The sequence below is a fragment of the Chiloscyllium plagiosum genome, chromosome 27 (assembly GCF_004010195.1).
Source record: "Chiloscyllium plagiosum isolate BGI_BamShark_2017 chromosome 27, ASM401019v2, whole genome shotgun sequence".
NCBI lineage: Eukaryota > Metazoa > Chordata > Chondrichthyes > Orectolobiformes > Hemiscylliidae > Chiloscyllium > Chiloscyllium plagiosum.
The window spans coordinates 5,447,124-5,470,834 of NC_057736.1; the positions used below are offsets into that span (position 1 = coordinate 5,447,124).

The 23,711-nt window shown below is 41.4% G+C and overlaps 1 protein-coding gene across 5 annotated transcripts in view; it reads right to left on the reverse strand.

The window, feature by feature from the left end:
• taf12 (TAF12 RNA polymerase II, TATA box binding protein (TBP)-associated factor) overlaps nt 1-22,993 on the reverse strand; it is a 43,823-nt gene extending 20,830 nt beyond the window's left edge. For 2 of the 5 annotated variants that reach the window (XM_043717280.1, XM_043717277.1), the window contains exons 1-2: nt 22,886-22,993; nt 6,867-6,948 (exon numbers count right to left, since the gene is read on the reverse strand). In XM_043717280.1, coding sequence (XP_043573215.1) covers nt 6,867-6,935 — 69 coding nt within the window. In that variant the 5' untranslated portion in view covers nt 6,936-6,948; nt 22,886-22,993. Of the gene's footprint in view, nt 1-6,866; nt 6,949-15,809; nt 15,827-22,885 lie in introns of those variants that run through there. The other 3 variants (XM_043717278.1, XM_043717279.1, XM_043717281.1) reach the window with 3 other exon arrangements.
• Nucleotides 22,994-23,711: the final 718 nt, after the last annotated feature.

Consider the following 23,711-nt stretch of genomic DNA (forward strand, 5'->3'; position numbering starts at 1 on the left):
TCCACCAAATATAAAAACTACATAAACTAAAACCACTACATTTAACAAACATACAAAATTATTAAAAATAAAAAAACAACAAAAACCAGAAAACAAACCAACATATAAAGTGCCAATAGTGCTGAGTAGGGGAACTCACCCCCTGCCCGGAGGGGGCAACTACCCGTCCCGAACTGCCCATAAATAGGCATCTAACCATCTCAACCACCTTCACTTCTCCCAGCTAGAGCCGAATTGCAAGCACAAGCTAAAAAGAATAAACACCCCATAGAATATCAATATGAATAAAAAACTTTTATAAAAAAAGGGGGAATAAATACCCCATCCATCCTTTGGTATGTCCTAACTTAGAAATTTAAAATGTACATCTTAACCACCGCCAGACATAGTTTGAACCAAATTATCATCAATAGAGGAAAAAAAAGGGAAAAACAAAGCTCCAACTGGATTTCCTCCATTTCTTTTACAGAATGATAAACGTATACCCAAGCAACAATATTTATAAATACTACAATTGTTTAAATTTGGATAGTTTGTCCACAAAGTCTCTTGCCTTCTCCGATGTGTCAAAGAGATGCATGGATCCATCTAAGGTGATCCGAAGCACTGCCGGATATCTCAGGGAGTACTGAATCCCAAGCTCCTTCAATCTTCTCTTGACACCATCATACGATTTTCGTTTCTGGATCACCGCCACTGAAAAGTCCTGAAAAAACATGATCTTAGACCCCTCATAAATTAGGGCCTTTGGATCCTTCCCCTGGAGTCTGGAAGCCTCCATGACATTCTCCTTATCCCGGTAATGATGGAACCGCACCAGGAAAGGACGAGTGCGTTGACCCAGACCCGACCTCCATGCTGCGACCTGGTGAGCCCTCTCTATCTTCAATCCTCTCATGCCAGTCTCCAAGTCAAGGAATTTCAAAAGCCAATCTTCAACAAATTCCGCAGGCCGCTCACCTTCCTTACCCTCAGGCAGACCGATGAGTCGAATGTTTTTTCTCCTGCCCCTGTTTTCAAGATCATCCACTTAGTCATGCAAATTACGAACCTGCATCTTCAGGGCTTGGAGCTCTTCCTGGAATGAACTGGCATCAGCTTCCACCTATGTGACCCTGTGCTCCACCTCATCTGTCCTCTTCTCCAGGTCTCCCAACTGCTGCTCATGCTTCTGCAGCATGAGAGAGACTGGAGCCAGCTTCTCTTCAATCTGTTTCCCCAACATCTCGCGAGATTTCGAGAGTTGGTTCACCAGGTGCTGGAGAGTAATCGGCTCCGAGGCTGCTGCAGGCCCGGCCTCAGATGCTCCTCCTCCCTTTTTAGGCATTTCTGGACAGCTGAAAATACAGGTAAGTCAATTTTTAAATGTTTCTTGGGGCTCCACAATCTTTCCAATGCTCCAAGAAATCCTGATGACCTGGGTTGGGTGGGTTAACGGACCGTCCTGCTCTTGCTGCGATGCAAAGCTCTGCAGTGTGATCTTCTCAGATTGCCGCCATCTTAGATACCCATCTCCATAACTAACTTAATTCAATAAAGTTCTTATTTAAGCACAAATCAATATCTAAGAATTTCTGATGTTCCAAATTTAAAATCGCTCCCTACCCATCCCAAGCACAAAGCATACACTGCTTTTACCTGCTGCAAAAATATAAAGCACCAAACATACAAATGTTATTGAAAATAAATTGTATAGTTCCCAAAGTTTTGTAAGTACGAGGATGAGCAACAACAATGCAATTAATGGAATACATTTCCACAGTTAGCATATATTGACAGTTCCTAAACATCCTTAGTTCAACCAATGTTCCAAATGTCTCCTTTCTAATGACATGCCTTCATTCAGAGAAGCCTAAACTCCAGTTGTCATGAGCTATTCCAGAGAGTGCAAATATAGCCCTAATTGGGAAATAGCCGCAGACATTAATAAGCCCAGATACTACATTCTAATACCGTGCAAGAACTGTAACAAACACTACATTGGACAAACAGGTAGAAAACTAGCCACCAGGATACATGACCATCAACTAGCCACAAAACGACATGACCCTCTCTCACTAGTATCCTTACATACAGATAAGAAAAGGCACCACTTCTTCTGGGACAATACAGCCACCCTAGGACAAGCCAAACAGACACGCACGAGAATTCCTAGAAGCATGGCATTCCAACTGGAACTCTATCAACAAACATATCGACTTGGACCCCATTTACCACCCGCTGAGAAAAAGAACAGGAAATGACATCACCACCCCAAAGAAACCCAAATATATAAATAGAAAGCAGGAATCATCAGCAGTGCTTTGTCTGGAGGCCCACTGAAGACATTACCTAGTAGGGTGACAAAACATCTGAGAATGAACCTTCCAGCTCAGTGAGCAACCTACATCCAGAACCTCAACCTGAGCTACAAATCTTCTCAAAATTCGCTAAATCTAGTCTAAACTTTATTGGCTGGTGAGTTACTAAAAAGCAACCATTTTAAAATCCCCAAACCGACGGACATCAAACAGGGCAAACTAGCAGAGAGGGCTGCAAAAAGAATGGAGTTACATCGGCCTCAATGAGTGGAATGCCGGGGATCTGGTGCCACATTTCTCTTCAGCCTCAAACAGGAAAATATTGTTTTAATACCTGCTCAAAACAAATTCTCTGTCAAACTTGCTCAATTCTTCTTTTTCCTAATTCAGCACCTCTTCTCAGAGGTATCATTTACAATGCAGTGGCAAAGCATCCCAAACTGTGAATAATTCTCTGCTGTGGATCTGTAAGCTTTTTAGGACAGGATTTAAGCTGCTCAACTTTTAACATTGCCAGAATGAATGAAATCAGTCAATGCTAGATTCACACTCAACCAGAGGTAAATGCAGCAAACTTAATCTAGCCCCGGTCACAAATTTCAGATCACTGAACCAAAAAATTCTGATTTATTTCAAATAAATAAAGCTAAATGAATTTCCACTCTAAGACAGAGGAGTTACTTGGGTATTGAGCAGCTATGCAAAGGGTGGCTACAGGTTTGCATTAAAAAGTTACAAGGAGATTCCTTTTATACAATATTACTCTTTAGCGAAACAGTTTACATGATAAATAAAGTCTTCATCTGTATCCAGTTGTACTAAGTATCTCAAACCCAAATGATTCCCTGCCAGGTTAACATGTGACCTGATGATTGAAACTGGACTTATCAGTAACTCCAAACAAGTGAAACGGTTTGGTTTTGTCCACTTTCATGCATTCCATCTTGAAAAAAAGTGTTAAAAAAATGAAGACCATAAACAATTTATTCTAATCTTTAAAATTACTCATTTTAAAGATGAGTCAAATGTCACAAATCTGCACACTTGTATTTTAATTGGAATACAAAAAAGTCCATCATCCAGTTCTTAAAACAAAATAAAACTGTCATGAAATGAAATTTTGATTTCTCAGTCAAGATCATGAATAAACTCAGACTTAGTAGCTTGTCACCAGATAGCATCACAATGCGGGCTCAAATTCTCGTCAAAGCCCAGAGTGCTGCACAGTTTTAAATCACATTTTCTCTTCCAGCAGAATATTAGCACAGCCAAGAATTGATTCACCTACTATTAAAAGTCTAACCAGTTTTTTGGATGTTGGGATTCAGTGTTCATAGTTCAGTCATGATAAAGGTTATATTTTTCAACATGCTGCAAGATTCTGCAGTGTCTTTGACCTTGGCACGAGGTACCAAAGATTTGAAGGCACCTTCCATTTTACAACACTTTAATTTCTCACATTAGCATGATTTACAATTTCTAAAAAAATTAACCTCAATTGTGCTTCAACATAGCCCAAGGGTGTCAGTATTGTGAAGGTCTTCCCTCAACAAGACAAGATCCTCTGTATCAACTAAATCACACACTAGTGGTCATAAAGATGATTTGGGTGCAATGAGCAAACTGAACATAAAATGCACTCAAAATATGCATTGGCTAGATTACAATTCAAATGTGATAAAAATCATTGTGAGAATCACAAAGTTTGCTAAAAATTAAAGTTCAACTTCTATGCTTCTTTGGCTGATTTACCCCAATTGCACTGACATGACGATCATGAAGGAATGAAAGCTCTTACCTCAGTTTCATCAACGTGTAGCAGTAGATTTATTCCTGCCAGTTAGTTTTAAAAAATGAAGGCAGCCCCTCTGTCTAGTGAGACCATTTACTTGCTCATGCCTCCAGACAGAAAAATCAGAAACTTATGGACAGCTGCTTAATTTTAGATTCAGCAACAATATCTTGTGTGCTACAGTGCTTACAGTAAAGTTATTGGTAACAGTATCATTTAATAGAAGTTTTGCTTTCCTGTCTGGGCATTTCAAGATAATAAGCATTTTAGTCAGCAACAGCAAGTATGACGACATCTAGTAACAAGGGACGTCTAGTAACAAGGAACATCTAGTAACAATTTGTTCATCCAAATTAGATCTCAGTGCTAACATGCTTTAAAAAAGTTGTTTCATTGAAATAAACAAGGAGTTTCTACTAAAACTAGACACTAGAGATAATTAATGGTTTTAATGAAACCAGATACTGGTGCAATATTCTTCATATTTAGCAAATATGAAATCTTTACCTAGTCAATCATATGTCAAGTTATAAATTACAGACAACTCAAGTCGGAATTAAAACCAAGTAGCTTTAACATGCGGTCTTATGTTAATTTACAGCAGCGTATTTGAACCTTTATATCTGCATCAGTATTTTAAAGCAGGTCAAATTAAAGTCCCATTAATGTTTTGAATGGGAATGTTATTTCAATGAACTGTTTCGCTGATTTAATGACTTAAAAGTCAGAGAGTCAAACATATAAAATAGGAGAAGTAAACCATGTGGCTCTTCAAGTTCTACAAATTCACTAAGATCACAGCTGACCTGTTTCCACATTCCCATTCCACATCCCACATTCACAACCTTCGAATCCCAGCCTTTTTAGGCTGGGAATCTATCCATTTCTATCTTAAAAATGTAAAATGACCCCATGTCCACTGCTTGCTGAGGCAGTCGTTCCAAAGTCATACTAACCTTGGATTAAAAAAATTCTCATCTTTCTGAAAGGATGAGTCTTAAACTGTATCAATTTCATAAAGCTCCTTTGAATTAGCTCCAATGCATTTACATCTTTTCCTTAAATAAGGAGACCAAAACTGCACATAGTACTCAAGACATGATCTCACTAATGCTCTTTTTGCTGAATAATATGTAATGAAGAACAGTATATTAGCCTTCATGATTAAGTACTGTACTTGTATACTAACTTTGTAATTCATGTCTAAACACCTAATGCTTCTGTATCTCTGAATTCTGCAGTCATTCTCCATCTTATTGATGCTCTGCTGTTTCATTTTGCCTGTCAAAGTGAACGACGTCACATTTTCCCACATAATATTCTACCTGCTAGCTTTTGACCACTCACTCAACTGATACAACCATTAGAAAGCCAAGGCCTCAGAGGGTCCTCGAAGTATCACATTGATTTTAAAAATGGAAGTGCAACAAATTTTAAAAAATAATTACATTAGTATTATAACAATTACTATTTTATGAAGAATTGATCAGGGTAAAATTTGAGAAAGATAAGCATACAATGTGTGTTAGAATCCAAAGTGAACAAAACAAAGACTAACAATATACTGCACATTACAGAAACAATTCAAGCAGCAGTTGTGCAATACTGACTTGCATTTTGAAAAGCAGAATGCGTGGTTATTTTTAAAGGAGTGATTTACAAGCAGCATGCTTTTTGATTAACTAGTTTTGTATATGCTCAGCAGCAAAAAAATGAGCTGGTGTAGGTTTCAGACATTAATTTTGAGAAGCATCTCTGCTTTGTCAAAAAAAAACTTCTCCAGTAGGGCCTGGATTATGAGATTTAGCAATAAAAACTTACACATGATTGGCAAAGTTAAGCTGTAGTTAGCAGCAGTGTGTTCTAACGTAAATGCAGTTTTGCTACTAAGTTTAAGAATACATTTCTAAATTTAGGAAAGGAAATTTAGGAATTTAGGAAATACTTCATTGGGGCACAGAAATATAATTGATGCTGAGGAAAAATAATCCTGGTCTCCCAAGAATCTTACACCACCTGCAACAGTGCTTGCCAACCTTTTTGCACTGTGACCCCATTTTAAGGCTTGAAAATTGTTGCAACTCCCTCAGTGAAAACTGGTAGTAAGAGCCTATTGGGGAAGTGGTACTATTGTTATAAACGCTGAAAAAGTTTCAGAGCAACTTCAAAATTTTAATTCACAACCTCCACTTTGGAAAACCCTGATCTATACATTTATAAAGTTGTGTATTTTAAATGATTATTTTTCAATTTGTCTTTTTTTATTGCTGGAGGTTGAAGGGGATCAGTTAGTTTTAGACATTAGTACTACAGACCAGTACACATGGCTGAGTTTGGATAGTGCAATTTGGATACCAGTAATGCGCAAAGGGCGGGGGGGGGGGGGGGGGGGGAGAGAGAAATTAAGTCAGATTTTAATCACTAAGTATCAATCTGCATATGTATGGATACTCAGGAGTACAGAACTTCCAGAGTCAAACAGTCTGCTGTCACTCATTGTCTAGCTCCAGATACAATGCCACTGCCATTGTTACAAAGTATCTTCAGAAGAGAAGGAAAAAAAACATGATTTTTTAAAAGAAGGTTATGTTATAGCTAACTTAGTGACTGTTGCAAAATGATGACTTTCTACTGGATTCACATCAGATATTTGCAATTAGGTTATTCAAATCACCAATGCGGAAGCAACAAAGCAAAATTTAATGCAAAACCCCTGTCAGTGTTTTGCTACTGCATTCTCTCACACCAGTTAAGGCCACTCAGGCGCTACTTACTGCTATCTGAGAGTCTAGATCTTTAATCACATCAGCTACTGCTGTAGGCCCAGATAATGAAGAGTTCATTGTGACATACTGCCTAAAAACAAACAGCAAGGATTAGGCCACATTTAGATTAACTGAATCTAGGACTGCAAATGTTTTTCAGAAGTGTCTTAACATAACAAATTAATATCCTAAAAATTACCACTACCGAGTAATATAAATGCAGGATTAATTCAAATACTAAGTTTGATAACTTCTAGAATATGTATCATTAATTTACAGTGATTCTATAATGCAGATGGGATGAACCTTTTATTTGAAGCAAGTAAAATCTCCTTGGAGAGATGTGGCTTTCCAATCCTAAGTCCTGCTACCAGATTTCCTATTTCTCTCAATGCTCTAGGAAGAGTAAATAAAAATGTCTGGCTGCAATAAAATGTTTAACGCATTAGAAACCAAACCAAATTAATTAATTGTTTACAACTTAATTTGGGTTTCCCTTTCCAGTAGATCACCAGCTAATGACTGGAGAGGTGTGGTTGAAGATAGGGTCAGGAAACCCTCATAATCAAATCGCTTACTGATATTTACAGAAGAGTGGACGTTTCAGGCGTAAGCCCTTCATCAGGGATGTAATGCTGCCTGACCTGCTGTGCCTATCCAGCACCACACTTTCCAAGAGTTGCTGCAAGGTGCTGCTTTTAAACATTAGTGAGATTTTATAATTTGTGGACTCTGCCTCCTTTGTTGTGAAAGAACCAAAAGGAAAATATCACAGAACTAAAGGACTTTGGAAACAAATGGAACCACTCATTGAATCTTGAGGGTTGGTGTCATTGAATCATTTTCTCAGTATTTTTTCTTTTCTCCATTAATAACACCAATGCTTTTTCATCTGTACCTATCTGTATGATGTTAGAGGAGGTTTTAGACATAGATTAGAGTTTTAACGATTTCAGATATATGTCAATAGTTCAGAGCTGTTGGAGTCTATATACTGGTAATAAATAGTAATTCTTGTTAAGTGCAAAAACATTGTCTGTGTCTTGTGTTATCCTGAGTCTATCAGATCGGTAAATTAGTGACTTTGCGTAGTTGGATACAATTTTTAAACTTGCGCCCTCTCTGGGGAAAGCCGAGCTTGATTTCCAGAACTTTCCCTCAGTTAGTTGTAACACTCCCCATGATCTAACACAAACTACCACCTGTTACTTTTGAAATATATGCTAATTTAAACTTGAACTAAGTGCCTGTCAGTTCCGAAAAGCAAAAAAATACATGAAAAAGACTTGTATTTATACAGCACCTTTCAAAGCTACAGAACATTCTAAAACACTTCAGTCAATTAAGTACTTGCGAAGTACAGAAACTGCTGTAACGTAAGGAACAGCATCCAAATTCCAGCAAGATCCTGCAAATAACAACTTGACAGAGTTATAGAGATATACAGCACGGTAACAGGCTCTTCAGTCCAACTCATCCACACTGACCGGATATCCTAAATTAATCTAGTTCCCTTTGCCAGCATTTGTCTCATATTCCTTTAAACCCTTCCTATTCATATACCCATCCAGGTGTCTTTTAAATGTTGTAATTGTACCAGCCTCCACACCACTCTCACTGGCAGCTCATTCCATACATGCACCGTCGTCTGCGTGAAAAAGTTACCCCTTAGGTCCCTTTTAAATCTTTCCTTCTCACTTTAAACCTATGCTGTCTATTTTTGGATTCCTCCACCTCAGGGAAAATAGCTTGTCTATTTACCCTATCTATGCCCCTCATGATTTTATAAGTCCGTATTAGGTCACCCTTCAGTCTCCGATGCTCCAGGGAAAACAGCCCCAACCTATTCAGCATCTCCCTGTGGTTCAAACCCTCCAACACTGCCAACATACTTGTAGTCATGATTTGGAGGCGCTGGTGTTGTTCTGGGGTGTATAATTTTAAAAAAAATCAACTCCAGCTTATAGGCCCACAGGTTTATTTGGAAGCACTAGCTTTCAGAATGCTGCTCCTTCATCAACCACCTGGCATCCAAATAAACCTGTGGAACTATAACCTGGAGTTATGTGATTTTTAACTTTGAACATCCTTGTAAATCTTTTCTGAACCCTTTCAAGTTTCACAACATCCTTCCTATAGCAGGGAGACCAGAGTTGAATGCAGTATTCCAAAAATTGACTAAACAATGTCCTGTACAATCACAACACAACCTCCGAATTCCTACAGTCAATGCTCTGACCTTTCAAGGCAAGCAAATCAAATGCCTTCTTCACTAATCTATCCACTTGACTCTACTTTCAAGAAACTATGAACCTGCACTCCAATGTCTCTTTGTTCAGCAACACTCCCCAAGACCTTACCATTAGTGGGTGGCACGGTGGCACAGTGCTGCCTCACAGTACCAGAGACCCAGGTTCAATTCCCACCTCAAGTGACTGACTGTGGAGTTTGCACCTTCTCCCTGTGTCTGCATGGGTTTCCTCCGGGTGCTCCGGTTTCCTCCCACAGTCCAAAAGCGTGCAGGTTAGGTGAACTGGCCATGCTAAATTGCCTGTAGCGTTAGGTGAAGGGGTAAACGTAGGGGAACGGGTCTGGGTGGGTTGCACTTCGGTGGGTCAGTGTGGACTTGTTGGGCTGAAGGGCCTGCTTCCACACTGTAAGTAATCTAATCATTAAGTGTATAGGCCCTGGAAGAAAGTGAGGACTGCAGATGCTGGAGATTAGAGTCGAGAGTGTGGTGCTGGAAAAGCACTGCAGGTCAGACAGCATCCGATCAGCAGTAGAATCAACATTCGGGCAAGAGCCCGTAATCAGGAATGTATAGGTCCTGCCCTGATTTACCTCTCCAAAATGCAGCTCCTCACAGAGCCATAGGGATGTACAGCATGGAAACAGACCCTTCGGTCCAACCCGTCTCTGCCGACCAGATATCCCGAACCCAATCTAGTCCCACCTGCCAGCACCTAGCCCATATCCCTCCAAACCCTTCCTATTCATATACCCATCCAGTTGCCTCTTAAATGTTGCAATTGTACTAGCCTCCACCACTTCCTCTGGCAGCTCATTCTATACACATACCACCCTTTGCGTGAAAATGTTGCCCCATAGGTCTCTTTTATATCTTTCCCCTTTCACCCTAAACCTATGCCCTCTAGTTCTGGACTCCCCCACCCCAGAGAAAAGCACCTCATGATTTTGTAAACCTCTATAAGGTCACCCCTCAGCTTCTGACGTTCCAGGGAAAACAGCCCTAGCTCAAATCCTCAAGGATGCTCAAGGATGGCAACATCCTTGTAAATCTTTTCTGAACCCTTTCATGTTTTACAACATCTTTCCGATAGGAAGAAGACAAGAATTGTACGCAATATTCCAACAGTGGCCTAACCAATGTCCTGTACAGCTACAACATGATCTCCCAACCCCTCTACTCAATACTCTGACCAATAAAGGAAAGCATACTAAACATCTTCTTCACTATCCTAGCTACCTGTGACTCCACTTTCAAGGAGTTATGAACTTGCACTCAAAGGTCTCTTCGTTCAGCAACACTCCCGAGAACCTTACCATTAAGCGTATAAGTCCTGCTCTGTTTTCCTTCCCCAAAATGCAGCACCTCACATTTATTTAAATTATTCTCCACCTACTAATCCTCAGCCTTTTGGCCCATCTGAGCAAGATCACGTTGTACACTGAAGTAACTTTCTTCGCTGTCCACTGCACCTCCAAGTTTGGTGTCATCTTCAAACTTACTAACCATACCTATGATCGCATCCAAATCATTTATACAACTGGCCAAAAACAGTGGGCCCAACTTGGATCCTTGTGGCATACCACTGGTCACAGGCCTCCAGTCTGAAAAGCAGCCCTCTACCACCACCGTCTTCTAATTTCGAGCCAGTTCTGTATCAAAATAGCTAGCGCTCCTACTATTCTGTATGATCTAACCTTGCTAGCCAGTCTACCTTACAGAACCTTGTCGAACGCCTTACTGAAGTCCATATCGATCACGTCCACCACTCGGCCCTCATCAATCTCTTTGTTACTTCGTCAAAAAACTCAATCAAGTTCATGAGACACGATTTCCCATGCACAAAGCTGTAGCGACTATCCCTAATCAGTCCGTGCCTTTCCAAATACATGTAAATCCTGTCCCTCAGGATTCCCTCCAACAAATTGCCCACCATAGATGTCAGGCTCACCAATCTACAGTTCCCCAGCTTTTCCTCACCACCACGTTAGCCAACGTCCAGTCTTCCAGCACCCTGCCTGTGGCTATCGATGATCCAAAAATCTCAGCAAGGGGTCCAGCAATCACTTCCCTCGCTTCCCACAAAATTCTCAGGTACACCTGATCAGGTCCTAGGAATTTATCCACCTTTATGAGTTTTACAACATCCAGTACCACCTCCTCTGCAATATGGATATTTTTCAACATGTTGCTATTTATTTCCTTACATTCTCTATCTTCCATATCCTTCTGCACAGTAAACATTGATGCAAAACACTCATTTAGTATCTCCCCTATCTCTTGCTGTTCTAACATAGGCATTCTTAAAGGGCCCCTATTTTCTTGCTAGTTACCCTTTTGTCCTAATTAACTGTAGAATCCCTATGGATTCTCCTTAACCCTATTTGCCAAAGCTATCTCAGGGTAGGTAGATTGGCCATGGTAAATTGTCCATAGTATCTAGAGATGCACAGGCTAGATGGATTAGCCCTGGGAAATACAGGGTGACGGGGATAGGATAGGGTAGGTGAGTTTGGGTGGGTCATTCTTTGGAGAGTTGGTATGTACTCGATGAGCCAAATGCCTATTTCTACATTATAGGGATTCTATGACCTATGACCCCTTCTTGCCCTCCTAATTTCCTTCTTAAGTATACTCCTACTGCCTCTATACTATTCTAGGGAATCACTTGACTTCTGCTGTCTATACCGACATATGCTTTCCTCTTAGTCTTGATCAGAACCTCAATTTCTCTAGTCATCCAGCATTCCCTACATCTACCAGCCTTGCTCTTCATCCTAACAGGAATACACCATCTGTGGATTCATTACCTCATTTTTGAAGGCTTCCCAATTTCCTGCCATCGCTTTACCTGCAAGCACCCGTCCCCAATCAACTTTTGAAAGTTCTTGCCAGACATCATCAAAATTAGTCTTCCTCCAACTTTGAACCTCAACTTTTAGATCTAGTCTATGCTTTTCCATCACTATTTTAAGACTAATAGAATAATGATCGCTGGCCCCAAAGTACTCCCCTACTGACATCTCAGTCACCTGCCCTACCTTATTTCCCAAGAGTAGGTTAAGTTTTGCACCTTCTCTAGGAGGTTCAACCACATACTCAATCAGAAAATTTTTTTGTACACACAAATTCCTCTCCATGGAGAAAGTGAGAACTGCAGATGCTGAAGATCAGAGCTTAAAAATGTGTTGCTGGAAAAGCGCAGCAGGTCAGGCAGCATCAAAGGAAGAGGAGAATCGACGTTTTGGGCATAAGCCCTTCTTCAGGGCAAATTCCTCTCCATCCAAGCCCTAATACTATGGCAGTCTCAGTTTATGTTTGGAAAGTTAAAATTCCCTACCATTACCACCCTGTTATTCTTATAGATAACTGAGATCTCCTTACAAATTAGTTTCTCAACTATTTGGGGGTCTATAGCACAATCCCAGTAAAGGATTTCTTAATTCTCAATTCCATCCAAATCTCTTCCCTGGACATATTCCCAGGAATATCCTCCCTAAGTACAGCTGTAATGCAGTCCTTGATCAAAAATGCCACTCCCCCTCCACTCATGCCCATCTTTCAATCCTTCCTGTAGCATCTATACCCTGGAACATTAAACTGCCAGTCCTGTCCATCGCTGAGCCACGTCTCCGTAATTGCTATCCCAGTTCCCAGTAATGCCCTGAGTTCATCTGCCCTGTTAGACCTGCATCGAAATGAATGCAGTTTAACTTATCAGTCCTACTTCGTTCCCTGCTTTGCTCTTGCCTGCCATGTCTGTTTGACTTGTTCATTTTCCCAAAATTAATAGTCTCAGACTGATCTCTTTCCTCATTATCAGCCCCACTCTTACTGGTTGAAATGCTCCCAAGCAGCTCTAGCAAATCTCCCAGCAGTATATTACAACCCTTTCAATTCAGGTGCAATCTGTCTTTCTTATAAAGGTCACTTATACTCCAGAAGAGATTCCAATGATCCAAACATGTGAATCCTTCTCTTCTGCACCAGCTCCTCAGCCACACATGTTTAAGACAGAGCAGATAATTTGGTTTTGAGATTTTGGGTAGGAGATAAATACCGTTGAAGACACTGGGGATCATTCCCCCATTCTTCCTTGAAAGCATATCAATAGATCTTCAACATTCAGCTGAGAAAGCAGTCAAGACCTTGGTTCAATTCTCCTCCACCTCCAACAATGCAGCATTGATATATCAATCTAAGTTCTGCTCAAGATTCTGGAGTGGGATATGAGCTCACAACTCTGTGATTCAAAGTGTTCTACCCACTGAAGTCTTTACAAAAGGGGATTTTACACAAGTTACATCATTCCAACCAGGCCATTGTCTAATAAAGGAAATAGTTTATGTATTCAATTATTCAGATATTTGAAATTTATTGAGGTCACAAGTCAACATTTCATTTGGTAAAACAGAACTAGAATATTCTTGAGAAGAGCATGCAGCTGAAGAAACACAAGAATGCTAAATGTCAAACGATCAGAACAATTTATACTACAACAGAAAAGTTGCTGACTGCTTGGCATGTGGATTTTGATTTACCGACATTACCATGAAGAAACGTACAGGGAAATATAGCCCCAGGGTAACTCTCACAAGGGACGGGTTTGAAAAGATTCATTTCTCATGGACAGATAATCCATGCATCTAGATGCAAGATTCCAGAGTTAATACTAGAGCCAGGAGAGTTCTGACCTGACTGACTAAAGCATTGCTGTCATTTTAAATGCTTTGGATTGAAAGTTTACAACTGTGGGTCAGTTGGAGCAGACTTGAAGGGACAACCTTGGCAAAAATAAGAGGGGAGGCCTAAGTAATCTCAGCTCTTATAAGAATCTTTGAAACATTTCTCAGAACAAGAGGCTGATCTTCCAACTTCTAATAAGTATCTCTGATCTGAACTACTGAGTATGCAAATCAAATGGGAGTAGAAAGAAATTTAAGTAGTTTGGTTTAAGCTGTAAGTATTTTTGCTCACTGTATTTTTAACATTATTTTAAATAGACCATAAGACATAGGAGGGGAAGCAAGGCTATTCGGCCCATGGAGTCCACTCCGCCAGTTAATCATGGCTGATGGGTGTTTCAATTCCACTTACCCACATTCTCCCCGTATCCCTTAATTCCTTGCGAGATCAAAGTTAAAAATCACACCACACCAGGTTATAGTCCAACAGGTTGAATTGGAAGCACACCAACTTTCGGAACGCCACTCCTTCATCAGGACTATAACCTGGTGTTGTGAGATTTTTAACTTTGTACACCCCAGTCCAACACAGGCATCTCCAAATCATGACTACTTGCGAGATCAAGAATTTATCAACCTCTGCCTTGAAGACACCCAGTGTCCTGACCTCCCCTGCACTCCGTGGCAATAAATTCCACAGGCCCATCACTCTCTGGCTGAAGAAATGTCTCCTCATTTCTGTTCTAAATTGACCCCCACTAATTTTAAGGCTATGCCCACAGGTCCTAGTCTCCCCAACTTCCAAGCGTCCACCCTTTCTAAGCCATGCATTATCTTGTAGTCCATTATATTAACAACGTGCAGCTTCCAGTATTTATGCTCAAGTTTGATGGTCAAACTCATGTTTTAAACCATTATTTAAATACCTGCTTAGTTTTTGTTGTAAAACCAACAAAACAACTTACTAGTTTTTACCAGGATCATAAAGAATGAAAAAACAAATAAAGTCCTGTAGTTACATAGTGCCCTTCATAATTACTGCACATCTCAAAATGCTTTTCACTGTTGTAGATGGTGAGGACAAAAAGATTAGAAAATAATCCCTTCCATTGTTAACAATACTTCTAAAAACCACGAGTTTTTTTACAGACATTTCAATTTTGCATATAGAAATCTCAAATTATAGATTTCATATAATAATAATTCTTCTAACAATCAAATCCATTCTTCTTTAATGGACTTGGACATATATTACTTTAGCTTTGGTATCGCTAGGTCAAATTCTGGAACTCCCTTCTTAATGGTATTGTAGGTCTGCCTGTAGTAGATTCAGTGCAGCAGTTCAAGAAGGCAGCTCACCATCACTTTCTAGGAACAGGCAATAAATTATAGCTAGCCTGCAATACCCACATTCCAGGTGTGAACATTGTTCTTTGAAAAATAGGAATTATTTAACTCCCAATACACCCAGCCAAGAAAAAGGGGACTTTAAGGAAAAACACACAGGATACTCAAACTATAGAATACCAGCTTTATGTGAATCGTGTACACTTAAATGTTTACTCAGTGGGAAATCATCAAGCCTTTTACAATTAAATCTAATTAAACAATGGGGCATACAAATTTCATACTGTTTGTATCTCTTCAAAACGGTATTTGAGAATATAAGTAAATAAGAGTTAAAAGTGTAATTAGGGAGTTGAAAACGTGAAGAGTTAAAACATAATTGTTTTGCAATTGCCCATAAAAGATTTGAACAATTTACCATAATGGATTATGTTGTAAAACGGATAATAATGCATTAGAAAAGTAGAATGAAGAAATGAAACCTGCATCCCACAGGACATTAGATACTAATAGGCAGTCATGTATTTTAATGTCACTGGCGAGACATCTATAGCCCTGAACTGCTCTGGGAACATGGGCCCAATATCACCATGCTAGATGGCTAAATTTGAGTTTAATTTTTTTAAAAAATCTGCAATTAAAAGCGAGTTATTGATTGCTATTAAAACCCACCTTGTTTATTAATGCCTTTTAGGGAGGGAAATCCGTTAACCTCATCTGATCTGGCCCACATGTGACTCCAGACTTAAAAAAAATAGACAGACCACCTGGCATTAACCTAGGCATCAGAAACAACATTTTAAAAGTCAACAGGGCTGTTTGCCAAAGTCCTCCTTACCAACATTTGGGGGCTTGTGCTAAAGTTAGTAGAACTGTCACACAATAGGCCAATAACAGGCTGACAATAACCTGTATACTTAAGACGGAAATCTGGAAGCCAAAAGGGGACATGACATGGCTTTGGCAAATAGAATTAAGGAGAATCTAAAAGGTTTTTACAAATACATTAAGGACAAAGGGTATGCCCCTTTGTTGACATAAGTAGGGAAGATGTATTGGGTAGGCTAGAGGTTATTAAGGTGGACAAATCCCCAGGACCGGATGGTTGCCGAGGGAGGTGAGAGAGGAAATAGCTGGTGCCCTGACATATCTTTGTGGCATCCTTAAATACAAGTGAGGTGCAGGAGGACTGGAGGGTTGCTCATGTTGTCCCCTGTATAAGAAGGGTAGTAGGGATATTCCGGATAACTACCGACCAGTGAGCCTGACGTCGGTGGTGGAAAGTTGCTGGGGAAGGCACTGAGGGATAAGAACTATTTCTTTTAGAAAAGAATGGGCTTATCAGTGATAGGCAACATGGTTTTGTGCAGGGGAGATCTTGCCTTACCAACTTAGTAGAGTTCTCCAAGGAAGTGACCAAGTTGATAGATGAAGGAAGGGCTGTTGATGTCATGTACATGGATTTTAGTAAGGCCTTTGATAAGGTTCCCCATGGAAGACTATATTGGAGAAAGTGAAGTCATATGGTGTGCAGGGTGTTCTAGCTAGGTGGATAAAGAAATGGTTGAGCAACAGGAGACAGTAGTAGTTGAAGGGGGTTTCTCGAAATGGAGAAAGGTGACCAGTGGTGTTCCACAGGGGTCAGTGTTGGGGTCACTGTTGTTTGTAATATACACAAATGATCTGGAAGAGGGCACTGTTGGTATTATCAGCAAGTTTGTAGATGACATGAAGATTGGTGGAGTAGCAGGAAGCATAAGGGACTGTCAGAGAATACAGGAAGATATAGACTGTAGGGAAATAGATGGTGACACCTTGAAAAATGTCCATATTACAGAGGAGGAAGTGTTGGATGTTTTGAAACGCATAAAGGTGGATAAATCCCCAGGACCTGATCAGGTATACCCTACTACTTTATGGGAAGCTAGGGAAGAGATTGCTGGGCCCCTTGCTGAGATATTCGTATCATCGGTAGTCACAGGCGAGGTGCAGGAAGACTGGAGGTTGGCTAACATGGTGCCACTGTTTAAGAAGGGTGGTAAAGACAAGCCAGGGATCTATAGACTGGTGAGCCTGACCTCTGTGGTGGGCACGTTGTTGGAGGGAATCGTGAGGTATGGGATGTACATGTATTTGGGAAGGCAAGGACTGATTAGGGATAGTCAACGTGGCTTTGTGTGCGGGAAATCATGTCTCACAAACTTGATTGAGTTTTTTGAAGAAGTAACAGAGGATTGATGAGGGAACAGCAGTAGATGTGAACTTCAGTAAGGCGTTTGACAAGGTTCCCCTTGGGAGACTGGTTAGCAAGGTTAGATCTCATGGAATACAAGGAAAACTAGCCATTTGGACACAAAACTGGCTCAAAGGTAGAAGACAGAGGGTGGCGGTGGAGGATTGTTTTTCAGACTGGAGGCCTGTGACCAATGGAGTGCCACAAGGATCAGTGCTGGGTCCTCTACTTTTTGTCATTTACATAAGTGATTTGAATGTGAGCATGAGAGGTATAGTTAGTAAGTTTGCAGATGATACCAAAATTGGAGATGCAGTGGAAAGCGAAGAGGGTTACCTCAGGTTACAACAGGATCTTGACCAGATGGGCTATTGGGCTGAGAAGTGGCTGATGGTGTTTAATTCAGATAAATGCGAGGTACTGCATTTTGGGAAAGCAAATCAGAGCAGGACTTATACACTTAATGGTAACATCCTAGGGAGTGTTGCTGAACAAAGAGACCTTGGAGTGCAGGTTCATAGCTTCTTGAAAGTGGAGTCGCAGGTAGGTAGGATAGTGAAGGCGGCGTTTGGTATACCTTCTTTTATTGGCCAGAGTATTGAGTACCGGAGTTGGGAGGTCATGTTGTGGCTGTACAGGACATTGATTAGGCCACTGTTGGAATATTGCGCACAATTTTGGTCTCCTTCCTATCGGAAAGATGTTGTGAAACTTGAAAGGGTTCAGAAAAGATTTACAAGGATGTTGCCAGGGTTGGAGGATTTGAACTACAGGGAGAGGCTGAACAGGCTGGGGCTGTTTTCCCTGGAGCGTCAGAGGTTGAGGGGTGACCTTATAGAGGTTTACAAAATTATGAGGGGCATGGATAGGGTAAATAGACAAAGTCTTTTCCCTGGGGCCAGGGAGTCCAGAACTAGAGGGCATAGGTTTAGGGTGAGAGGGTAGAGATATAAAAGAGACCTAAGGGGCAACATTTTCGCACAGAGGGTGATACGTGTATGGAATGAGCTGCCAGAGGAAGTGGTGGAGGCTGGTACAATTGTAACATTTAAGAGGCATTTGGATGGGTATATGAATAGGAGGGGTATGGACCAGGTGCTGGCAGGTGGGACTAGATTGGGTTGGGATATCTGGTTGGCATGGACAGGTTGGACCAAAGGGTCTGTTTCCGTGCTGTACATCTCTATGACTCTAATTAATTCATGCCTTATAGACAACGCTCCAGACAACACTATCAACATCTTTCAGAACTCATGTCCACATGCAGCAAGACATGAACAACATTCAAGCCTGGTCTGATAAGTGGCAAACAAAATTCGTGCCACACTAGTGCCAGACAATGACCTTCTCCAAAAAGACAGAATCTAAATATTGCCCCTTGACAGTCCAAGTAATTACCACGGCAGAAGCTTCCATCATCGTCATCCTGAAACAGCCACATAAATACTGTGACTACAAGTGCAAGTCAGAAGCTAAGAATTCTATAGTGACTGACTCACCTCTTGCCTCCCCACTGTTGTCCACAATCTAAAAGGCACAAGTAACAAGTATGATTGAATACTCTGCACTGGCCTGGATTAGTGCAGCTCCAACAACACTCAAGAACCATCTAGGACAAAACTGCCTTTTGATCCACCATCTTCAACATTCACTCCTTTCACCACTTATGCATAGTAACAGCAGTGTGTACCATCTACACGATGCACTGTCATAACAAAGCGAGGTTGCTCTGACAGTTCCTTCCAGACAGATGCCCTCTAACACCTTGAATGACGAGGGCAACAGATACATGGGAACACCATTACTGCAAACTCCCCTCCAAACCACGCACATCCTGCTTTGGAACTAAATTGCTGGTCATTCACTGTCGCTAAGTCAAAATCCTCAAACTCCCTTATTAAGAGTCCTGTCAGCATCTCCATATCCAAAGGACTGGGGTGGTTCAAGGTGGCAGTTCAATATGACCTTCTCAATGGCAATTCAGATTGGGTAATAAATACTGGCTTAGCCAATGACATTCGTTTCCCATGAACAAGAAAGAAAGATAAAACTTTATAAAACAACTTATGTTAGTGCTCTACTCCTGACCACTACAAAAATTCAGCAAAGCAGATCTCGTCATTAATTTCTTTAACCTAGGGGTGAATCAAGTGTTTTCCTGTGGGGTGGTCTACTAATAATTATCCATCACCATTTGAAGTCCAGATTATGAGATCATGTAACAATTTTAAAAATTATAAATTTATCTTCATGACCTTTTAGCAGGAAACATTAACAAAACCACACTGGAGACTTGACTAGACAATAAGAAGTGCAAAAATAAATTGATATGTTGCAGAAAACACAAAAGGTTTGCAATTACACTATTCAAGTGAGAAACTGTTAGGGAGGACTGAAACAACTGCAGCACATTTTAGAAAAGAGAAGGATGAAAGATGACCTAATAAAGACTTTCATAACTATGAAGGGATGATGAAGTATACATTGAGATGGTGTTACTATTTGTGAACTGTTTAGAACTAGGAGCCATTAACACAAGATAACCATGAATAAATCCGAAGAAGAATTCAGGAGAAATCTGTTCAATCTGACATTGACTAGAAACTGGAAGTTATACCATATGAAGTGGTCAAGATGATGACCAGAGATGCAGTTCAGGGGTACATACAGCAAGAAAGGAATGTAAAGACACATTGACAGGGTTAAATGAAGTTGAGCAAGAGGATGGCCACGTGGCATTAAAACTTCAGTAGAGTGGACGGGTCCTTAACTTGAGCCAAATATGGCTCAAGTCCCACCTCTCCCACAGGCGTCACAACATGTCTAAAAAGGTTGATTAAAATTAACTGGACAAGTTGAGTTGAAGTAGATTATGTGCAGGACTATCTGTTGTCAATAATGAAAGAACATTCTTCAGCTAAGTTTTTTTAAAAAATAAGTGACAAACCAAAATTTTAATGCGCTGCACACTAAGGCTGAAGTGAAATATTTGCTGTAGAATGGGGTATTTGAAATACTGGAATCTGAAGAGAATGAAGAATTAATAAGCAACGTATGCAAACATTTCTCTGCATTGAGAGAAAGGTCAACATGGATAGCAATGGAAATATTGCAACCTATAATGTTTGGCGTAAAATAATATAAAATTGAAGCAGGCTATTCAACTCTTCAGGCATCACAATTATTTAGACCTTGACACCATTCCACCCAAGCCCCACATCCCTTAATCTCCTGTGGATTCAAATAAAAATCTAATCCTACTTTGAATAAACTCCAGAACTCCATGGGCTGCAATGATTCACAAACTATCGCCCCTGTTCTAGTGGTAGCAGACAGCACAGCACATTTAAAATTTCTATTCAAAAATTTCTTTTTTTGTTTTATACGCAAATACTCCAAGGTACAAAGGAATCAGAACATTATCAAAGCTATTTATGCCATTACTCAATAATCACATTATGGAGGAGGCAGTAATTGTCACACAAGATTTAATCTGAAAAGGCTGAATTGTTCACTTAACCATGGAGTTCAAGATGGTATTTTATAATTGTTTGAGTATTCAACATTTGCTTATTTTTAATTGTGCATGTGTGTACAGTAATGTGAGAGTGAGAGTCTATGCAACAGCGAATGTGGTGGGGGCTGTGAGAGAGACAGAAAGAGAGAGACACAGAATGTGTGTGCATCAGTGAAGGGGCGGTGCAGACTCTGCTTCTCTCTCCCTTTGGGCCTGTGAGAGAGTGGTTAAGAGTCATTGAGTTATACGCACAGAAACACACCTTTCGGTCAAACTTGTCTATGCCAGCCAGATATCCTAAATTAGTCTCGTCCCACTTGCCAGCATTTAGTCCACATCCTTCTAAACCCTTTCTATTCATATACCCATTCAGATGCCTTTTAAATGTCATAATTATGCCAGCCTCCACCACTTCCTCTGGCAGCTCATTCCAGACACACACCATGCTCAATGTGAAAAAAATTGCTCCTTTGGTCCCTTTTACATCTTTTCCCCCTCACCTCAAACCTATGCGATCTAATTTGGATGCCCTGATCCTAAGAAAAGGACCTTCATTATTCACCCTATCCACACCCTTCATGATTTTATAAATCATGCACCTATATAAGAGTAGAGTGCATAACCAAGAGCAATGCACACTTAGGTATTCTCTCTCTCTGGGCCTGTGTGTACATGTCTGAGAGTGAGTGTGCTAGTAAAAGATTGTGAGAACATGGAGTGAGTTAAGCAAGTGTATACAGGGGCGGTTCAGACTGCACTTCTCTCTCTGAAGTAGGGTCACTGGACTCAGAGTCATAAAAATCATGGAAACAGGCCCTTTGACCCAAACCAGTCTATGATGACCATGATGCCCACTCAGCTAGTTCTAATCGCCTGTATTTGGTCCATATCCCTCTAAACCCTTCCCACCCATGTACCAAAACTAACTGCTTTCTCCCTATAGATGCTGCTACAGCTGCTGGGTTTCTCCAGCAATTTGTTTTAGTGTGTCTCTTCTCTGTCTCTGGGCCTCAATGAGTCTGTTAGAGTGTGTGCAAATATAAGAAACCAGGGTTAGTACAGACCCACTTCAGGCTTCTGTACACAACAGAGACATAGGAAGAGTCTAAGATAATCAGAATGAATGCAAGGACAGTGTGGATCCTACTTTTCTCTCCATCCCTCTCTAAACCACTGAGTGAGTCTATGACAGACTCTGTCAGTGAGACACCAGGGACAATGCAGGACCCTGCTTCCCTATCTTGGGGCCAGTATGTGCTTGAAAGAGATACCAGGGGCTTCCCTCTCTTTCTTTGGGCCTGAGAGAGTCTGTGGATGAGACCAGGGGGCTATTCAGACCCACTTCTCTCTCTCTGCACCTTTATATATGTACGTGTCTGAAACAGGATGTCTGACAGCAAGTGTCTCTACGAGAGACAGAGTCCATGAATTAGAGTAAGTGCAGAGGTTATGTGAACTCCACTTCTCTCTCTGGGCCAGTGAGTTTGACCAGGCAGGGTCTCCTCTCTCTCCAGTGAGCTTGTGTGTCTGCAAGAGACCAGAAGCATTGCAGACCCTACTTCCCGCTGCCTATCCCCTTCAAGACCTGTATGAAAGAGATCAGGGACTCCTTGGTGTCTTTCACTTCCCCTGAGCCAGTGTGTCTGCTGTGTGCCTGCTTGTGAGAGCAGGGACAGTCCTGACCCATTTCTTTCTGTCCCCTTTTCAGCCTCAGTGAGAGAGCAGAGACTCTGAGGTCCCCCTCTCAGGGCCTGTGAGTGAGTGAGGGAGGGGGTTGGGGAGGGGAAGCATCTCTCTCTCTCTCTCTCTGTGTTCCTTCCCTACCAACTCGGCGCCTCTCATTCTCTGTCAGAGTGTGAGTGTGTCAGGGCCTGCTCAGGCCGCACTGTAGGAGTCTCTACACAAACCGGGTGTAAATGTCCCACCCTCCCACTCGGTGAACCCAGCGGGCCGGTCACTGGAGCGCTCTCTCTATCTCTCTCTCACTGTCTCACTCACCCAGGCAGGCCAGGCAGCCGCGCCGCCTCAGCACCGGCGCCCTCCGAGCCGCGCCCCCACCATAACGAACACTCGGCTGTGGCCGCTCATTGTGAACCCGGAAACAGTCAGTCCTGACCCCTGACCCCTCACCTCCTGGCACAGACACAACACAGAAATACCATCAACTAACTTTTAAATAAAAACCCGTGCAGAGATTGATGAATTATTCACAGGGAGATTTCGATGTTCCGATGTTTTTATTTTTTTGTTGGCGCTCATGAGGAAATGCGCACGCGTACGACGTCTGGAGTACTCGCGTGCAAGCTGCTAGGCGGCAGTTACTAGGGGCTGTTGCTAGGTAGCAGTTGTTAAGGACAGTTACTAGGGGCCGTTGCTAGGTAGCAGTTACTAGGGGCCGTTGCTAGGTGGCAGTTACTAGGGGCCGTTGCTAGGTAGCAGTTACTAGGGTGCTAGGTAGCAGTTGTTAAGGACAGTTACTAGGGGCCGTTGCTAGGTAGCAGTTGTTAAGGACAGTTACTAGGGACCGTTGCTAGGTAGCAGTTACTAGGTTGCTAGGTGGCAGTTGTTAAGGACAGTTACTAGGGGCCGTTGCTAGGTGGTAGTTACCCTTCCACTGACGCTCTCATTGGTTTGGCCGAACTGGTCCTCACCCTTAACAATTTCTCCTTCGAATCCTCCCACTTCCTCCAGACCAAAGGGGTAGCCATGGGCACACGTATGGGCCCCAGCTGTGCCTGTCTCTTTGTTGGCTTCGTAGAACAGTCCGTCTTCCATAATTACACCGGCACCACTCCCCACCTCTTCCTCCGCGATATTGATGACT